Consider the following 21,566-nt stretch of genomic DNA (forward strand, 5'->3'; position numbering starts at 1 on the left):
AGGTTCTTTAGTTTCACCACTACATTCTGTTGGTCTGTTGTTTCATTAGGCTCTTTAGTTTCACCACTACATTCTGTTGGTCTGTTGTTTCATTAGGCTCTTTAGTTTCACCACTACATTCTGTTGGTCTGTTGTTTCATTAGGCTCTTTAGTTTCACCACTACATTCTGTTGTTTCATTAGGCTCTTTAGTTTCACCACTACATTCTGTTGTTTCATTAGGCTCTTTAGTTTCACCACTACATTCTGTTGGTCTGTTGTTTCATTAGGCTCTTTAGTTTCACCACTACATTCTGTTGGTCTGTTGTTTCATTAGGCTCTTTAGTTTCACCACTACATTCTGTTGTTTCATTAGGCTCTTTAGTTTCACCACTACATTCTGTTGTTTCATTAGGCTCTTTAGTTTCACCACTACATTCTGTTGGTCTGTTGTTTCATTAGGGCTCTTTAATTTCACCACACTATTGTTGTTTTACTCCGCTACCATCCATTTAGGACATGTTTTACACACAAGACACCTATATTGAGCTTTTTTTGTTGTTGTTAGAGGACCAATCTAATCCTGCTTCCTGTCAGCTGGTTGGAAGATTAATTTCATTTGTCTACTTCACTGTATCATCAATTTATCCTTTTCCAGTGGAAACAGGGGAGGGTGGAGGGGGGAACTCTCGGAGGTATTGCCACTCTGGAGAGCAACAGAAGAGCCTGACACGCATGGCCCAATTCCCAACTGAAGATGCTTCTTTTATTCTTAGACCCCTATGCGCTCAGCCTCGGCTGCTTCCCAAATAACACTGTATTCCCTGTACGGTGCACTACTCTTGACCAGGGCCCTGGTCCAAAGTATTACACTATATAGGGAATAGGGTGCCATTTTGGATGCAACCATTGTACAAGTCATTACTTTCTCCCCTTCCCTCTAAGCTGGTCTGAGGAAACAGATAGTGTCTGCCCCAGGGAGCAGGGCCAGAGGATATATTTTGGATTGGTTCAACCAACCGACTTCAGCTTCCAAAGAAATATTTGCTCTAATAAGACATGTAACAGAACTTTTTCAAGAGAAGAGAGGGAACAAAAAAGTGTGTGTGTAAAAAAAGAGAGAAAAGAGGAAAGAATGGAAGAAAAATAGGAGATGAAAGAGTGGAAGGAAAACGAGAAGGATTTGGCAAAACGTTAATATGGCTTCGGTCTAGTGGTTGAATTGGCTGCTCGGGGCTTGATCTAGGCACATAATGATTTGTAAATTGAAAATGTGTTTTTATGCAGCTGCTATAGTGTGTCATCTGCTCCCGCCAGTGAAATACTGTAACTCATTGTGTCACTTTGATGCTATTATCAAATTTATTCTCATATTGCTTCGCTTCATCCATCAGGGAAGGCAAAGCCCCTCTCCAAATGGGATGTCAACATTCATTCCAACTCGTTTCAATGGTTGACATGAAAATATAGTCATCAGGTGTTATAGCGAGGGGCTTTTACATTCATTTGAATACAGATTTATGGGAGTATAAATGGTGAAGTTTTCAGAATACATGCAAGCATCAGAAATGTGTTGATGTAATGAATTTGGTTATCAGTAGGAAATTGCACATATGAGCAATATCATGCTGAAACTAAAACACATTTGGAATCTTATTTAGGTGAATCATCTACAGTGTGAGAAATATGCAACAAGGGATCTTAGATTTGGTATGCTATTTATGTTTTATTTTGTCAAAAGGTAAGAAGTGAATTTCTGTCACATAAAACTAATACAGAAGTCTGATTTAAAACACTATTCAAGGTCTGGTTGGTAATTATGGCCCCATGCAATCCCCAAAACATTCCTGCATGGAATATTTTACCAACAGCACTGATGAAATGGTTGTGCAAACCACAGTTTGTCCAGGTGGCTGGTCTCAGATGATGCCGGATGTGGAGGTCCTGGGCTGGTGTGATTACTTGTGGTCTGTGGTTGTGAGGTCAGTTGGACATACTACCATATTCTCTAAAATGAAGTTGGAGGCAGCTTATGGTAGAGAAATTAACATTCAATTCTCTGGCAACAGCATGCCAATTGCACACTCCCTCAAAATTGAGGCATCTGTGGCACTGTGTTTGGTGACAAAACTGCACATTTAGGAGTGGCCTTTTATTGTCCCCAGCGCAAGGTGCACCTGTGTAATGATCATGCTGTTTACTCAGCTTCTTGATTGTCTTGGCAAATTAGAAATTCTCACTGACAGGGATTTTCCGTAGACAAATGTCGACAACTTTTAGTGTGTATGGAACATTTCTGGGATCTTTCATTTCATCTCATGAAACATGGGACCAACACTTTACATGTTGCGTTTATATTTTTGTTTAGTATATACAGTACCAGTCAAAAGTTGACACACCTAAACAATCCAGGGTTTTTATTTTTACTATTTTCTACATTGTAGAACAATAGTGAAGACATCAAAACTATGATGCACACATGCACACTACCATAAAACACAGCCTGATTATGTCAACATGTATGGAATTGTTCCAAATGTATATTAACTATACATTTGTAATCATATTATATAAAGAGCCTCAACCTGTACTTCCTTAACAGGGGTCTAGGGAGAAGATGATTAATACATCTTGACACCTGGCTTTGTGAAAAATGAAGAACAATACAGGAGACAGATTTAAAAGCTGTTAGGATTCATCCCAATGTTAACCTTCTTAAAGGCTCATACAGGAGAATCCATCTGAGAGAAACAAAAGAGAGACATTAAATAATAATCGTCCAGCTTCTATCCTCAATTACCTCTCGCAGCTGGAACTTTTCAAATCCACATAATTGTTCTATTTCAGAGAGAGAAGGAAATAGGTTGTGAATGCCTGCTGAGAACAGGAGGATGGAGGATTACATGTACAGTAGTGTGCAAGTTAATACAGTGCCTTGCGAAAGTATTCGGCCCCCTTGAACTTTGCGACCTTTTGCCACATTTCAGGCTTCAAACATAAAGATATAAAACTGTATTTTTTTGTGAAGAATCAACAACAAGTGGGACACAATCATGAAGTGGAACGACATTTATTGGATATTTCAAACTTTTTTAACAAATCAAAAACTGAAAAATTGGGCGTGCAAAATTATTCAGCCCCCTTAAGTTAATACTTTGTAGCGCCACCTTTTGCTGCGATTACAGCTGTAAGTCGCTTGGGGTATGTCTCTATCAGTTTTGCACATCGAGAGACTGAAATTTTTCCCATTCCTCCTTGCAAAACAGCTCGAGCTCAGTGAGGTTGGATGGAGAGCATTTGTGAACAGCAGTTTTCAGTTCTTTCCACAGATTCTCGATTGGATTCAGGTCTGGACTTTGACTTGGCCATTCTAACACCTGGATATGTTTATTTTTGAACCATTCCATTGTAGATTTTGCTTTATGTTTTGGATCATTGTCTTGTTGGAAGACAAATCTCCATCCCAGTCTCAGGTCTTTTGCAGACTCCATCAGGTTTTCTTCCAGAATGGTCCTGTATTTGGCTCCATCCATCTTCCCATCAATTTTAACCATCTTCCCTGTCCCTGCTGAAGAAAAGCAGGCCCAAACCATGATGCTGCCACCACCATGTTTGACAGTGGGGATGGTGTGTTCAGGGTGATGAGCTGTGTTGCTTTTACGCCAAACATAACGTTTTGCATTGTTGCCAAAAAGTTCAATTTTGGTTTCATCTGACCAGAGCACCTTCTTCCACATGTTTGGTGTGTCTCCCAGGTGGCTTGTGGCAAACTTTAAACGACACTTTTTATGGATATCTTTAAGAAATGGCTTTCTTCTTGCCACTCTTCCATAAAGGCCAGATTTGTGCAATATACGACTGATTGTTGTCCTATGGACAGATTCTCCCACCTCAGCTGTAGATCTCTGCAGTTCATCCAGAGTGATCATGGGCCTCTTGGCTGCATCTCTGATCAGTCTTCTCCTTGTATGAGCTGAAAGTTTAGAGGGACGGCCAGGTCTTGGTAGATTTGCAGTGGTCTGATACTCCTTCCATTTCAATATTATCGCTTGCACAGTGCTCCTTGGGATGTTTAAAGCTTGGGAAATCTTTTTGTATCCAAATCCGGCTTTAAACTTCTTCACAACAGTATCTCGGACCTGCCTGGTGTGTTTCTTGTTCTTCATGATGCTCTCTGCGCTTTTAACGGACCTCTGAGACCTATCACAGTGCAGGTGCATTTATACGGAGACTTGATTACACACAGGTGGATTGTATTTATCATCATTAGTCATTTAGGTCAACATTGGATCATTCAGAGATCCTCACTGAACTTCTGGAGAGAGTTTGCTGCACTGAAAGTAAAGGGGCTGAATAATTTTGCGCGCCCAATTTTTCAGTTTTTGATTTGTTAAAAAAGTTTGAAATATCCAATAAATGTCGTTCCACTTCATGATTGTGTCCCACTTGTTGTTGATTCTTCACAAAAAAATACAGTTTTATATCTTTATGTTTGAAGCCTGAAATGTGGCAAAAGGTTGCAAAGTTCAAGGGGGCCGAATACTTTCGCAAGGCACTGTACATACCTACAGGAGAAAATGTACTTCCTCAAATAATACATACCTACAGGAGAAAATGTACTTCCTCAAATGATGGATACCTACAGGAGAAAATGTACTTCCTTAAGTTAATACATACCTACAGGAGAAAAGGTACTTCCTCAAATTGTAAAATAACATAACTACAGACTGGTCTATTGTGTAGTAGAACTGTCCTTATTATTAGACCTACTGATAAAACTGAAATTAAATATATTGTTACATTCCCCAGCAAGAAAATAAAATAATGTCACTCAAACAGAAGGCATAACTAACAAAGTCACTGACAACAACCAAAAGGAAACAGGTGGGGTTTTAGGAGGGTTTCTGAAAGACACTCAATGGGGAACTCTACTGAAAGTTGACTAGCAACAACAACTGGACCGTAAAAGACAGCCACCATGAGTGCCCACTAAATTTGCCTAAGAAGAGGCAAACAAAAGAAAACCCACACCAAACTTAAAGACAGGAACAAACCAAAAAGGTGGCGCGAAACAAAATCAGACAGACTAGAGAGAGCCAACAAAAGGTGTTAACCATCTGCATCTATTAAGACAACTGGAGACACTCTTAAATAGCACCTGGGCCAATCGGTGTGCCCTACGTGCTAACGAAGTATACGTGCTAAAGTCCAACCACAAAACATAAATGGAAAAACCAAAACCTGTAACAGTATACTGAACAAAAATATTAATGCAACATGTAAAGTGTTTGTCCCATGTTTCATGAGATGAAACAAAAGATCCCTGACATTTTCCACACGTTGAAATAAAAGATTCCAGAAATATTCCATACACACAAAAAGCTTATGTCTCTCAAATTTTGTGCACAAATTTGTTTACATCCCTGTTAGGGAGTATTTACTCTTTGCCAAGATAATCCATCCACCTGATAGGTCCACCTGATAGGTGTGGCATATCAAGAAGCTGATTAAACACCATGATCATTGCACATCCCTTGTGCTTGGGACAATAAAGGGCCACTCTAAAATTGCAGTTTTGCACACGACACAATGCCACAAATGACTCAAGTTTTGAGGGAGCGTGCAATTGGCATGCTGACTGCAGGAATGTCCACCAGAGATGTTTTCAGAGATTTTAATTTTGATTTCTCTACCATAAGCCGCATCAAGCCATTTAAGAGAATTTGGCAGTATGTCCAACCGGCATATCTGTATTCCCAATCATGTGAAATGCCTAGATTAGAGCCTACATTTATTTAATTTATTTGAGAATGGAAATAGCCTAACTGTAATATATTGACTGATTTCTACAAGTCCATGCTAGGTAAAGCTAGGTAAAGCTCCGCCTTAAAGCTCCGCCTTATCTCATTTCACTGGTCACGATGGCAACACCCATCCGTAGCACGCGCTCCAGCAGGTGTATCTCACTGATCATCCCTAAAGCCAACACCTCATTTGGCCGCCTTTCGTTCCAGTTCTCTGCTGCCTGTGACTGGAACGAATTGCAAAAATCGCTGAAGTTGGAGACTTTCATCTCCCTCACCAACTTCAAACATCTGCTATCTGAGCAGCTAACCGATCGCTGCAGCTGTACATAGTCTATCGGTAAATAGCCCACCCATTTTTACCTACCTCATCCCCATACTGTTTTTATTTATTTACTTTTCTGCTCTTTTGCACACCAATATCTCTACCTGTACATGACCATCTGATCATTTATCACTCCAGTGTTAATCTGCAAAATTGTAATTATTCGCCTAACTCCTCATGCCTTTTGCACACAATGTATATAGACTCCCCTTTTTTTTCTACTGTGTTATTGACTTGTTAATTGTTTACTCCATGTGTAACTCTGTGTTGTCTGTTCACACTGCTATGCTTTATCTTGGCCAGGTCGCAGTTGCAAATGAGAACTTATTCTCAACTAGCCTACCTGGTTAAATAAAGGTGAAATAAATAAAAAATAAATTAAAAAAATTCCTTATGAACTGTGACTCAGTCAAATCTTTGAAATTGTTGCATGTTGCATTTAAATTTTTGTTCAGTGTATGTATTGCTTTCATTGTATAGTTGACTATAATTACAAGACCACCATGTTTGGATTGATTCTTAAATGGAATTTAAGGAGGACATTGTTGTTCATGGATTTGTTCTATACACAATCACCCAGTCATTAACATGTCATTACATCTAACATAACAAGGGTGAACCTACAAATAGCTCGGCATTCAACACCATAGTACCCTCCAAGCTCGTCGTCAAGCTCGAGACCCTGGGTCTCGACCCCGCCCTGTGCAACTGGGTACTGGACTTCCTGACGGGCCGCCCCCAGGTGGTGAGGGTAGGCAACAACATCTCCACCCCGCTGATCCTCAACACTGGGCCCCACAAGGGTGCATTCTGAACCCTCTCCTGTACTACCTGTTCACCCACGACTGCGTGGCCACGCACGCCTCCAACTCAATCATCAAGTTTGCGGACGACACAACAGTGGTAGGCTTGATTACCAACAACGACGAGACGGCCTACAGGGAGGAGGTGAAGGCCCTCAGAGTGTGGTGTCAGGAAAATAACCTCACACTCAACGTCAACAAAACTAAGGAGATGATTGTGGACTTCAGGAAACAGCAGAGGGAACACCCCCCGATCCACATCGATGGAACAGTAGTGGAGAGGGTAGCAAGTTTTAAGTTCCTCGGCATACACATCACAGACAAACTGAATTGGTCCACTCACACAGACAGCATCGTGAAGAAGGCGCAGCAGCGCCTCTTCAACCTCAGGAGGCTGAAGAAATTCGGCTTGTCACCAAAAGCACTCACAAACTTCTACAGATGCACAATCGAGAGCATCCTGGCGGGCTGTATCACCGCCTGGTACGGCAACTGCTCCGCCCACAACCGTAAGGCTCTCCAGAGGGTAGTGAGGTCTGCACAACGCATCACCGGGGGCAAACTACCTGCCCTCCAGGACACCTACACCACCCGATGTTACAGGAAGGCCATAAAGATCATCAAGGACATCAACCACCCGAGCCACTGCCTGTTCACCCCGCTATCATCCAGAAGGCGAGGTCAGTACAGGTGCATCAAAGCTGGGACCGAGAGACTGAAAAACAGCTTCTATCTCAAGGCCATCAGACTGTTAAACAGCCACCACTAACATTGAGTGGCTGCTGCCAACACACTGACACTGACACTGACTCAACTCCAGCCACTTTAATAATGGGAATTGATGGGAAATGATGTAAATATATCACTAGCCACTTTAAACAATGCTACCTTATATAATGTCACTTACCCTACATTATTAATCTCATATGCATACGTATATACTGTACTCTATATCATCGACTGCATCCTATGTAATACATGTATCACTAGCCACTTTAACTATGCCACTTTGTTTACATACTCATCTCATATGTATATACTGTACTCGATACCATCTACTGTATCTTGCCTATGCTGCTCTGTACCATCACTCATTCATATATCCTTATGTACATATTCTTTTTCCCCTTACACTGTGTATAAGACAGTCGTTTTGGAATTGTTAGTTAGATTACTTGTTGGTTATTACTGCATTGTCGGAACTAGAAGCACAAGCATTTCGCTACACTCGCATTAACATCTGCTAACCATGTGTATGTGACAAATAAAATTTGATTTGATTTGATTTGAAATACCCTCTGACTTTTATTTACTCTATCAGCTCATTTACTGTAAAGCTTGTTTTTAATATACAATAACATATTTTCAGCTGTAATTTGATTTAAACACAAGTTGTATGCGTGGTCAGTAAAGTAGCAGGAATATCTTGTTGTGTTTATAGAAGGCTTGCTGAAGCAGAAATAAAGGACACGTCCAAAATGTCATGTTATTCCCTATATAGTACACTACTTTTTAAGAAGTGCACTATATAGGGAATAGTGTGCCATTTTGGGACGCAGTCGAGGTCATTAAGACTGAACTAGCAGGTCAATATGGAAGGAATTGTCACTGGCTGCTCTGAATGAGCATATTGAGACTGTTTAATTACAACATGTTAATTATCTACATTATTCACATTCATTAATTGATTAATTTATGTAGGCCGTCTGCAAAAGACAAACAAAATAGATTTAGGCAGCAAGACAGAGCTGTAAGGTTATTCATAAGAACAGTTTTATAACAGGAGGTAATAGGGAGCATTTCTCCCCCATCCTTCAGCTTTTAACCGAAACTGGGGCAAGGAGACGTTTCGTTATTGTTTCAACTGCGGATTGGCCCTTTAAGCGTGGACTAATTGAAATTTGACCAGAGCCAGATGACACTCTATTCCCTATTTAGTAGGGTTGGGCCATGTCAACAGCAGTGACTGTCTGACCAGGAACAGGCTGTCTTACTATAGTGAGCTAGGTTATAGGACTACATCATGATGAGGAACAGGCTGTCTTAACGTAGTGAGCTAGGTTATAGGACTACATCATGATGAGGAACAGACTGTCTTAACGTAGTGAGCTAGGTTATAGGACTACATCATGATGAGGAACAGGCTGTCTTACTATAGTGAGCTAGGTTATAGGACTACATCATGATGAGGAACAGGCTGTCTTAACGTAGTGAGCTAGGTTATAGGACTACATCATGATGAGGAACAGGCTGTCTTAACGTAGTGAGCTAGGTTATAGGACTACATCATGATGAGGAACAGGCTGTCTTAACGTAGTGAGCTAGGTTATAGGACTACATCATGATGAGGAACAGGCTGTCTTAACGTAGTGAGCTAGGTTATAGGACTACATCATGATGAGGAACAGGCTGTCTTAACGTAGTGAGCTAGGTTATAGGGCTACATCATGATGAGGAACAGGCTGTCTTTAGTGAGCTGACTACATCATGATGAGTCTACTATAGTGAGTTAGGTTATGACTACATCATGATGAGGAACAGGCTGTCTTGTAGTGAGCTAGGTTATAGGGCTACATCATGATGAGGAACAGGCTGTCTTACTGTAAGACTACATCATGATGAGAACAGGCTGTCTTATATAGTGAGCTAGGTTATAGGGCTACATCATGATGAGGAACAGGCTGTCTTAACGTAGTGAGCTAGGTTATAGGGCTACATCATGATGAGGAACAGGCTGTCTTACTGTAGTGAGCTAGGTTATAGGACTACATCATGATGAGGAACAGGCTGTCTTAACGTAGTGAGCCAGGTTATAGGACTACATCATGATGAGGAACAGGCTGTCTTAATGTAGTGAGCTAGGTTATAAGACTACATCATGATGAGGAACAGGCTGTCTTAATGTAGTGAGCTAGGTTATAGGACTACATCATGATGAGGAACAGGCTGTCTTAATGTAGTGAGCTAGGTTATAGGACTACATCATGATGAGGAACAGGCTGTCTTAACGTAGTGAGCTAGGTTATAAGACTACATCATGATGAGGAACAGGCTGTCTTAATGTAGTGAGCTAGGTTATAGGACTACATCATGATGAGGAACAGGCTGTCTTAAGGTAGTGAGCTAGGTTATAGGACTACATCATGATGAGGAACAGGCTGTCTTAACGTAGTGAGCTAGGTTATAGGACTACATCATGATGAGGAACAGGCTGTCTTAACGTAGTGAGCTAGGTTATAGGACTACATCATGATGAGGAACAGGCTGTCTTAACGTAGTGAGCTAGGTTATAGGGCTACATCATGATGAGGAACAGGCTGTCTTAACGTAGTGAGCTACTGTTGTTTGTACTATTGTTTGTTCTATCTCTTATGAAACTGTGATGGAGAATATCCTATGCCTAGGCTTAGTAACTAGATTTATAGGTTATTGACCATCTGTTATGATAGACCTAGTAGAAGGATAGGTTATTGACCATCTGTTATGATAGACCTAGTAGAAGGATAGGTTATTGACCATCTGTTATGATAGACCTAGTAGAAGGATAGGTTATTGACCATCTGTTATGATAGACCTAGTAGAAGGATAGGTTATTGACCATCTGTTATGATAGACCTAGTAGAAGGATAGGTTATTGACCATCTGTTATGATAGACCTAGTAGAGGATAGGTTATTGACCATCTGTTATGATAGACCTAGTAGAAGGATAGGTTATTGACCATCTGTTATGATAGACCTAGTAGAAGGATAGGTTATTGACCATCTGTTATGATAGACCTAGTAGAAGGATAGGTTATTGACCATCTGTTATGATAGACCTAGTAGAAGGATAGGTTATTGACCATCTGTTATGATAGACCTAGTAGAAGGATAGGTTATTGACCATCTGTTATGATAGACCTAGTAGAAGGATAGGTTATTGACCATCTGTTATGATAGACCTAGTAGAAGGATAGGTTATTGACCATCTGTTATGATAGACCTAGTAGAAGGATAGGTTATTGACCATCTGTTATGATAGACCTAGTAGAAGGATAGGTTATTGACCATCTGTTATGATAGACCTAGTAGAGGGATAGGTTATTGACCATCTGTTATGATAGTTAAAGTGACACTCCTTGAAGCTTGCAGTTTTTAGCTCAAAACATATTTTTTGACCCTTTAGTGTGTGTATTTTACTGTATTTATACTTACGATTTTTAACAGTAAAAGTTTTAAAAATCGCTGGAGGATGGAGTGTACGTTATAAAAATATTAATAACAATGTTTTAGTCTGTAGCCTAAAACATTGGGCATTAGGCTACAGCCTAAAACATTGTTTTTTATATTTTTATAATGTACACTCCATCCTCCAGCGATTTTTTTGTGCTGTGTTCTGTCCTGATGTGTTCTGTCCTGCTGTGTTCTGTCCTGCTGTGTGCTGTCCTGCTGTGTGCTGTCCTGCTGTGTGCTGTCCTGTTGTGTGCTGTCCTGCTGTGTTCTGTCCTGCTGTGTTCTGTCCTGCTGTGTGCTGTCCTGCTGTGTGCTGTCCTGCTGTGTGCTGTCCTGCTGTGTGCTGTCCTGCTGTGTGCTGTCCTGCTGTGTTCTGTCCTGATGTGTTCTGTCCTGATGTGTTCTGTCCTGATGTGTTCTGTCCTGCTGTGTTCTGTCCTAATGTGTACTGTCCTGATGTGTGCTGTGTTCTGTCCTGCTGTGTGCTGTCCTGATGTGTGCTGTCCTGCTGTGTGCTGTCCTGCTGTGTGCTGTCCTGATGTGTTCTGTCCTGCTGTGTTCTGTCCTGATGTGTACTGTCCTGATGTGTTCTGTCCTGATGTGTACTGTCCTGATGTGTACTGTCCTGATGTGTACTGTCCTGATGTGTTCTGTCCTGATGTGTTCTGTCCTGCTGTGTTCTGTCCTGATGTGTACTGTCCTGATGTGTGCTGTCCTGATGTGTGCTGTCCTGATGTGTGCTGTCCTGATGTGTGCTGTCCTGATGTGTGCTGTCCTGCGCTCTGCTGTGTTGTGTGCTGTTCTGCTGTGTTGTGTTCTGTCCTGTTGTGTTCTGTCCTGCTGTGTACTGTCCTGATGTGTGCTGTCCTGATGTGTGCTGTCCTGCTGTGTTGTGTACTGTCCTGCTGTGTTGTGTACTGTCCTGCTGTGTACTGTCCTGCTGTGTACTGTCCTGCTGTGTTGTGTACTGTCCTGCTGTGTACTGTCCTGCTGTGTACTGTCCTGCTGTGTGCTGTCCTGCTGTGTTGTGTACTGTCCTGCTGTGTTGTGTACTGTCCTGCTGTGTTGTGTGCTGTCCTGATGTGTGCTGTCCTGATGTGTGCTGTCCTGCGCTCTGCTGTGTGCTGTCCTGATGTGTACTGTCCTGATGTGTGCTGTCCTGATGTGTGCTGTCCTGATGTGTGCTGTCCTGCTGTGTGCTGTCCTGTTGTGTACTGTCCTGCTGTGTGCTGTCCTACTGTGTTATGTGCTGTCCTGCTGTGGTGTGTACTGTCCTGCTGTGTGCTGTCCTGTTGTGTGCTGTCCTGCTGTGTTCTGTCCTGATGTGTTGTGTACTGTCCTGCTGTGTTGTGTTCTGTCCTGCTGTGTGCTGTCCTGTTGTGTGCTGTCCTGCTGTGTGCTGTCCTGTTGTGTACTGTCCTGCTGTGTGCTGTCCTACTGTGTTATGTGCTGTCCTGCTGTGGTGTGTACTGTCCTGCTGTGTGCTGTCCTGTTGTGTGCTGTCCTGCTGTGTTCTGTCCTGATGTGTTGTGTACTGTCCTGCTGTGTTGTGTTCTGTCCTGCTGTGTGCTGTCCTGTTGTGTGCTGTCCTGCTGTGTGCTGTCCTGTTGTGTACTGTCCTGCTGTGTGCTGTCCTGCTGTGTTGTGTGCTGTCCTGCTGTGGTGTGTACTGTCCTGCTGTGTTGTGTTCTGTCCTGCTGTGTTGTGTATTGTCCTGCTGTGTGCTGTCCTGTTGTGTGCTGTCCTGCTGTGTTGTGTTCTGTCCTGCTGTGTGCTGTCCTGCTGTGTTGTGTATTGTCCTGCTGTGTGCTGTCCTGCTGTGTTGTGTATTGTCCTGCTGTGTACTGTCCTGTGTGTGCTGTCCTGCTGTGTTGTGTATTGTCCTGCTGTGTGCTGTCCTGTTGTGTGCTGTCCTGCTATGTTCTGTCCTGCTGTGTTGTGTTCTGTCCTGCTGTGTTGTGTTCTGTCCTGCTGTGTTGTGTTCTGTCCTGCTGTGTGCTGTCCTGCTGTGTTGTGTATTGTCCTGCTGTGTATTGTCCTGTTGTGTGCTGTCCTGCTGTGTTGTGTATTGTCCTGCTGTGTATTGTCCTGTTGTGTTCTGTCCTGCTGTGTTGTGTTCTGTCCTGCTGTGTGCTGTCCTGCTGTGTTGTGTATTGTCCTGCTGTGTATTGTCCTGTTGTGTGCTGTCCTGCTGTGTTGTGTTCTGTCCTGCTGTGTGCTGTCCTGCTGTGTTGTGTTCTGTCCTGCTGTGTGCTGTCCTGTTGTGTGCTGTCCTGTTGTGTGCTGTCCTGCTATGTTCTGTCCCTGCTGTGTTCTGTCCTGCTGTGTTGTGTTCTGTCCTGCTGTGTGCTGTCCTGTTGTGTTCTGTCCTGCTGTGTTGTGTTCTGTCCTGCTGTGTGCTGTCCTGCTGTGTTGTGTATTGTCCTGCTGTGTATTGTCCTGTTGTGTGCTGTCCTGCTGTGTTGTGTATTGTCCTGCTGTGTATTGTCCTGTTGTGTGCTGTCCTGCTGTGTTGTGTATTGTCCTGCTGTGTATTGTCCTGTTGTGTGCTGTCCTGCTGTGTTGTGTATTGTCCTGCTGTGTATTGTCCTGTTGTGTTCTGTCCTGCTGTGTTGTGTTCTGTCCTGCTGTGTGCTGTCCTGCTGTGTTGTGTATTGTCCTGCTGTGTATTGTCCTGCTGTGTTCTGTCCTGCTGTGTTGTGTGCTGTCCTGCTGTGTTCTGTCCTGCTGTGTTGTGTTCTGTCCTGCTGTGTTGTGTTCTGTCCTGCTGTGTTGTGTATTGTCCTGCTGTGTGCTGTCCTGCTGTGCATTGTGAGACTTTACTTTACTAGTCAAGTTCAAATAGACTAAACCATTGTTTGTCACATCATGATGTCGTCACCGTCGACGATGCCTGTCAATAATCGTCAATATATGATGCTATAGTATCGTAATATCACCCAATCATAGTGCCTTCAGAAAGTATTCACACTGTAACGGTTTTCTAGTGGTGATGAAGGAGAGTCGGACCAAACTGCAGCGTGTCGATTGCGATCCATGTTTAATACAACAAAGAAAACACGAACACTACACAAAACAATAAACGAAACCGAAACAGCCTATCTGGTGCAAACTAACAGAGAGTACACATAGGACACTAAGGACAATCACCCACGACAAACTCAAAGAATATGGCTGCCTAAATATGGTTCCCAATCAGAGACAACGATAAGCACCTGCCTCTGATTGAGAACCACTCCAGACAGCCATAGACCTTGCTAGACAACCCACTAAGCTACAATCCCAATACCACCACCAAAACCCCAAGACAAACACACCACAATTACAAAAACCCCATGCCACACCCTGGCCTGACCAAATACATAAAGATAAACACAAAATACTTTGACCAGGGCGTGACACACACCCCTTGACTGACTTGTTCCACATTTTGTAGTGTTACAGCCTGAACTTAAAATTGATTATTGAGATTTCGTGTCACTGGCCTAAATAACAATACCCGGAAATGTCAAAGTGGAATTATGTTTGAATTATTTTTTAAAAACAATTTAATAAAAAATGAAAAAATGAAATCTCTTGAGTCAATATGTTTTCAGGAGTAAATATTTGCTTAACAAGTCACATAATAAGTTCCTTGGACTCACATGAGTTTTGAGTGACTACCTCATCTCTGTAACCCACACATACAATTATCTGTAAGGTCCCTCAGTCGAGCAGTGAATTTCAAACACAGATTCAACCACAAAAACCAGTGAGGTTTTCCAATGCCTCACAAAGAAGGGTGGGTACCTATTGGTAGATGTGTAAATAAAAGCAGAGATTGAATATCCCTTTGAACATGGTGAAGTTCTTAATTACACTTTGGATGGTGTATCAATACACCCAGTCACTACAAAGATACAGGTGTCCTTCCTAACTCATTTGCAGGACAGGAAGGAATCCCCCCATGAAGTCAATGGTAACTTTTGAAAACAGTTACAGCATTTAATGGCTGCGACAGGTGAAAACTGTGGGTGGAACAACAACATTGTAATTACTCCACAATACTAACCTAATTGACAGAGTGGAAAGAAGGAAGCCTGTACAGATTCAAAATATTCCAAAACATGCATCCTGTTTGCAACAAGGCACTAAAGTAATACTGCAAGAAATATGGCAAAGCAATTTACATTTTGTCCTAAATACAAAGTTATGTTTGGGTCAAATCAATACAACCCATTACTGAATACCACTCTCCATATGTTCAAGCATACTGGTGGCTGCATCATGTTATGGGTAAGCTTGTAATCGTTAAGGACTGGGGAGTTGTTCAGGATAAAAAATAAATGGAATGGAGCTAAGCACAGGCAAAATCCTAGAGTAAAACCTGTTTCAGTCTGCTATCCACCAAACACTGGGAGATGAATTCACCTTTCAGTAGGAAAATCATCAAAAACACCAAATCTACACTGGAGTTGCTCACCAAGAAGACAGTGAATGTTCCTAAGTGGCCGAGTTACAGTGTTGACTTAAATCGGCTTGAAAATCCATGGCAAGACCTGAAAATGTGTGTCTGGCAATGATCAACAATGAATCTGACAGAGCCTGTAGACTTTTGAAAGAATAATGGGTAAATGTTGCACAATCCAGTTGAGGAAATATTTTAGAGACTTTCCTAGGATGACATTCAGCTGTAATTTCTGCCAAAGGTGCTTCTACAAATTATTGACTCAGGAGTGTCAATAAATTAGATATTTCTGTATTTCTGTATTTCATTTTCAATCCATTTGCGAACATTTCTAAAAACGTGTTTTCACTTTGTCTTTATGGAGGATTGTTTGTAGATGGCTGAGAATTACATATATGTTTTTAACCATATGGAATTCAGGCTGTAACACAACAAACTGTGGAATAAATCCATGGGTGTGATTATTTTCTGAATGCACTGTATATAGTGCACTACTTTTTATTGGGCCCTGGGCAAAATTAGTGCACTATATAGAGAATAGGGAGCCATTTGGGACGTAGTCCATGATATATTCCCATAGTCCTGAAATTTTCCAGGTTCCTAGATTAGCCTAGTGAGTCTTTCAGTTCCTAGATTAGCCTAGTGAGTCTTTCAGGTCCTAGATTAGCCTAGTGAGTCATTCAGGTCCTAGATTAGCCTAGTGAGTTATTCAGGTCCTAGATTAGCCTAGTGAGTCATTCAGGTCCTAGATTACCCCAGTGAGTCATTCAGGTCCTAGATTAGCCCAGTGAGTCATTCAGGTAATAGATAATCCATCTATAGGGACCATTGTTATTTACTACAGACCAAGGACCCCCTTGATAATCCATCTATAGAGACCGTTGTTATTTACTACAGACCAGAGACCCACTTTGATAATCCATCTATAGAGACCGTTGTTATTTACTACAGACCAGGGACCCCCTTGATAATCCATCTATAGAGACCGTTGTTATTTACTACAGACCAGGGACCCCCTTGATAATCCATCTATAGAGACCGTTGTTATTTACTACAGACCAGAGACCCCCTTGATAATCCATCTATAGAGACCATTGTTATTTACTACAGACCAGAGACCCCCTTTGATAATCCATCTATAGAGACCATTGTTATTTACTACAGACCAGGGACCCCCTTGATAATCCATCTATAGAGACCGTTGTTAGATTCCCTAGTCAACAGCACATTGTTGAATGGTGATCTATATTCTGCACCTCTTGCTAGATTAAAGCAGGGCTATAAGTTTTCCTTATATACTGGCCATACCTGGATTCAAATACTACTTGAAGTCTTTAAAATACTAATAGTGTTCCGGGAGTGCCAGATGGGCGGGGTTTGGGAGTGCCAGATGGGCGGGGTTTGGGAGTGCCGGATGGGCGGGGTTTGGGAGTGACAGATGGGCAGGGTTTGGGAGTGCCAGATGGGCGGGTTTGGGAGTGCCAGATGGGCAGGGTTTGGGAGTGCCGGGTGGGCGGGGTTTGGGAGTGCCAGATGGGCGGGGTTTGGGAGTGCCAGATGGGCGGGGTTTGGGAGTGCCAGATGGGCAGGGTTTGCAGTTTTGCGGTTATGATATTAGTTTCGTTGCGCCAGGCAAGCTCAATCAAATCAAAACGTATTTGTCACATGCTTTGTTAACAACAGGTGGACTAACAGTAAAATACTTACTTACAGGTCCTTCCCCACAATACAGAGAGAAAGACAGGAGAGAAATAATAGAAAAGTTAAACACGTAATAATAAATAACTATCGTGCACAGATAATATATTTAATAATATTTCAAATAGTATTTGATCCCAGGTGTGGTACTGAATGGCTGTGTGCAGTTGTTAATGGGATTTCCACGTGACAGCAACTGTATTAGACAGTGATAATGTGTTTTCACAATTAGATTCACCCAAGTGAAGACAGGTCGTGAGGACTGTTCCTCTGACTGTCTAATCAGGTGATGGTAACAGTGTGGAGGAAGATGTATTATTGCAGGGGTGACGACACCTATAGACCTGTGGTTATACAGTGACTGGTGCCACCTTTACTGTGAGGTGAACAACAATATGTAACACAGGATTAGATATTGCACAGTCTATCCAGTGTATATGCTGCAACCTAATGCAACAAACATAACGTACATAATGTAATGTATGCCATACTACACAATGCAAACATACACAACTTTATGGAAGCAGTCATCTCTCTTCACCTACACTTGCGTCTCTGTCTTATTGCCGTTATTGAAAAACCTTAACTGTTTCTGCTACATGTACAGTCATTGAAGTGAGAGAGTGTTCACCCTGTATTGATTCAATGTATTGAGGTGCATCTAAACTCAAATCAATTATTTAACCAGCCATTTCACCTCTTTCCATGATCGAGAACTCACAGTGAACATGTATTGTGTTGGTACATGTTCATATTCTATGTGCTGTGTGGTATAATATATATAATGTGTTTTCTATGTTAATACTGTATATGTCATTTATTCCCAGGGACGTGGTGTGAACTGAGCATAGACGAGTGTGTGTCGAACCCGTGCCAAAACGACGGGAGCTGCGTGGATGGTCCCAATCGATACCAATGCTTATGTGCTGGAGGCTTCATGGGTTTCCATTGCGAGACCAACTTTGATGAATGCATGTCGGGCCCCTGTCTTCACGGGAGGTAAACAACGGAAGCGTTCATTACCAGTAAAACTGTTAGTGCTTCTCCTGCTGAATATAAAACGCCAGTCCAGGGAAGGAGATGTGTGTGGTTTAGAAAAATTGTAAATAAAGTGTTTGTTTTTTTTAAAGGGAAAAAAAGAAAATAGTTGCGGAAATGGAGGATAGAAATGGTGTGAAATGGTGTGAAATGGTGTGTAATGGTGTGTAATGGTGTGTAATGTATAAGAGTGGGAAATTGGGCTTGTGTACTGTACACACTTTGTACCTACTATATGTCCATTTGACCTCAATTACCTCAGTTTACATTCCCATGATAAGCAAATAGTGATTTCAGATATTTGCCTTCTCTCAGTGTTTAGCCTTTTAATATACTAGAGGCCTAGACCAGAGTGGGACCTGGGACTTGGCAACGCTATATAGGCCTGTTTTGTTATGTTATGTTTCTCTCTTATCTTCCCAGGTGCATTGATGGAGTGGATGTGTATTACTGTCAGTGTGAATTGGGATGGACTGGTGCCAGATGTGAAATGAACATTGATGTGAGTTGAGCTGAGTGATAGTTGGGTATCTGGTAAGACCATCCTGCACGGGAGTCATCATCATTACATAACATGGTCTCATTAGAATATGTTAAAATAGTGTAATTAACAGACCTATGACTTATATTTCACTATAGGGACATAAAATAGTGTCATTTCACTATGGACATTTTATATTTTGTAATAGTGACTGTGCATCACATCTCATTATTGTACAACATTCCAAAACATGCAAACCAGGAAGATCCAGATGATTAGTCTCTATTCTAATCAGAGCTTCTCCAGTGCGCCATCTCTCTCCTTTCCCCATTCACAAGCCACATCGATTCTCCTACAGCATAAGTCAATTGAGCTACATGATCATGTAAGCATTGTATAAATACCTGATTAAAAGGAATCGCCTCACCCTAATCCCTAATTGATTTTAATACCCAGCCCAGCTTCAGTAGGCCTCCAGAGAGAGCACTGCGCTGATAGAATAGAATGCTAAGGCAGCCGGAATGTCTCTGAGGTTCCGCTCTGGAATGTGCAATCAGAGGCTCTTATTGTCTCGGTTTAAAGACCCCATTCTAATCTACAATTCTGCACATACTCTTTTAACTCATCATCCAACATAGTCAATTACGCATTTTAACAGTCACGTTTTCATACAGGCCTATGTATTCATATTCAAGTCATTCTCTTACGATATTCTGTTTATCTATATAGCTGTGTTAGAACCACCATGCAGTTGTGGATATTTATAGTTAGTGTTTTCGTTCAGAGTAGGAGTGCTAATCTAGGATCATGTAATATCAATATTATGATCTTAAAAGGCGAAAGTAAACTGGTCCTACATCAGCACTTCTACTCTGAGACACTATAAATACAGGCCCTAGGTCTCGTGTTTTACATGATGATTTCCCCATCTACAGGAGTGTAGTTCCAGTCCGTGTCTGAATGGTGGCTCCTGTGTGGACTTGATTGATAAATATGCGTGTTTCTGCCTGGATGGATACACGGGAAAGAACTGTGACATTGACATAGACGTCTGTCTCGAAACCCCCACCAATGTCACCCTGTGTTTAAATGGAGGGACTTGTCTCGATGGCCAAGGCTCCAATTTCACCTGCAGGTCAGTGAATCTATTCATCATGTAGTCATGTGTATGTATAATACATACATATCAATATATACATATCTGTATATAATATGTACATGTAGAAACTTGGATTCTTTTATATATATTTTTCAAATAATCCAATATATTACAGTATTATAGCACCTCAAACATTTACCTGTTTGGATACACAGATTTTTGCTCCAAGGACTCATTTTAATAATTCATAATAAAGACATACTGTATATATATATATATACATGCGTATAACAAGTTACAAAGCCTGAAACCTGTCGGCTGTAAGTGAAGTAATACAACATTATCCAGTGTTATGATCTGCATGTTTTGACACAGTCTCTGTATTATGAGTTGAATTAAACCACCGCCTCCCATCAGACTGAAGTCACGCTGCCCCCTCATCTCTCAGATTGACATACATCTGATTGGTTTAATGTCAGGTTGCCACAGCAACAGAACCGTGTCATGTCATTTCCTATTAACACGCTCTCCCTCCCCTGTGTGATGTATGAAGTCTAGCTCAATCAGTGGAGTCTGGTCTCACTTTAAATCAGAGGACTGTTCATAGTAATGACTGGACTGAATGAAACTAAACACATCAAACACAATGGTTTCCATGTGTTTGTTAGCGTTCCATTGATTCCAGTCCAGCCATTACTATGAGCCGTCCTCCCTCCCTTCACATTGTGAATATAGCCAGACACTGCACTGCAGTAATAGGGTGTAGATTTGCCACAGCGTGGGTCCCCTCGACGTCTTGCTGTTAATTACATTGTCTTAGCTGTAGCACATATGCTCAGGTTCAGGGTCGTAAGTCACTGCGGTCTAGTGTAAAGACAGAGGGTCGTATCCCAAACAGTAACCTAGTCCCTACATCTTCTGACCAGAGTGCTGTAGTGCACTGTAAAGGGAACAGACATTTGGGACGCAGGCAGAGAAGGGCTGCCTGCCTGCTGCAGTAATGTTTAGTCTGTTATCAACAGTTGGAGGACAGTTGGGTGTCATGCTGCAGCATCTGGCTCTGTATACTCAATTATAATTCAATGTTTATTTTTTGTGAAATGAATGCTGAAGTTGTGTGCATATGCTTTCCTTTCCATATGCTAGGTTTTCTTTTTGGTTAAACAAATGCTGCATTTTTCTGGGTATGCAGTATATGCCATATGTTGAAGTGATTTAGAAAAGAAGGCGTGTTCTGTTGTCTCCATTTCCTTGGTGACGAGTCACATGTCAATCTAATGCGTCTTTAACACGAAATGACACAATGTATTGTAATCATAAACTGTACGTGAGGGAATAACACTCTTTCTCATTAGGATAATGGATACAAGCATGGATGTTATAGGTTGCAACCAGCGACAGACTGCATGCAGTTCAGTCCATTTGGTATATAGAGATCCATCCAATATTATGCGTGGTGTCAGGATTGCAACAGATTGGATGGTTGAATGTGATGTCTGGATTTGATGGCAATTCGACCAGCCTCGGGGACAAGCAGCATGGAGACAGTTTAAATTGCAGTTCCATTTCCTAGCTTGGTAATGGTTGGATGTTGGTTCTGTTCCAAACGGCACCCTATTCCCTTTATGGTGCACTTTATTTGACCAAAACCCTATGGGGCTCTGGTCACAAGTAGTGCAC

General features: G+C 41.9%; 1 protein-coding gene across 1 annotated transcript in view; it reads left to right on the top strand.

Annotated features, from left to right (window-relative positions):
• LOC112253580 (protein eyes shut homolog) overlaps positions 1 to 21,566 on the top strand; it is a 41,246-nt gene that overhangs the window by 10,985 nt on the left and 8,695 nt on the right. The window contains exons 4-6 of the mRNA XM_042313717.1: positions 18,096 to 18,267; positions 18,730 to 18,808; positions 19,723 to 19,922. Of these exons, the coding sequence (XP_042169651.1) occupies positions 18,206 to 18,267; positions 18,730 to 18,808; positions 19,723 to 19,922 (341 nt within the window). The 5' untranslated portion in view covers positions 18,096 to 18,205. The remainder of the gene's footprint in view (positions 1 to 18,095; positions 18,268 to 18,729; positions 18,809 to 19,722; positions 19,923 to 21,566) is intronic.

This window comes from Oncorhynchus tshawytscha, unplaced genomic scaffold (genome assembly GCF_018296145.1).
Source record: "Oncorhynchus tshawytscha isolate Ot180627B unplaced genomic scaffold, Otsh_v2.0 Un_contig_2615_pilon_pilon, whole genome shotgun sequence".
NCBI classification, from domain to species: Eukaryota; Metazoa; Chordata; class Actinopteri; order Salmoniformes; family Salmonidae; genus Oncorhynchus; species Oncorhynchus tshawytscha.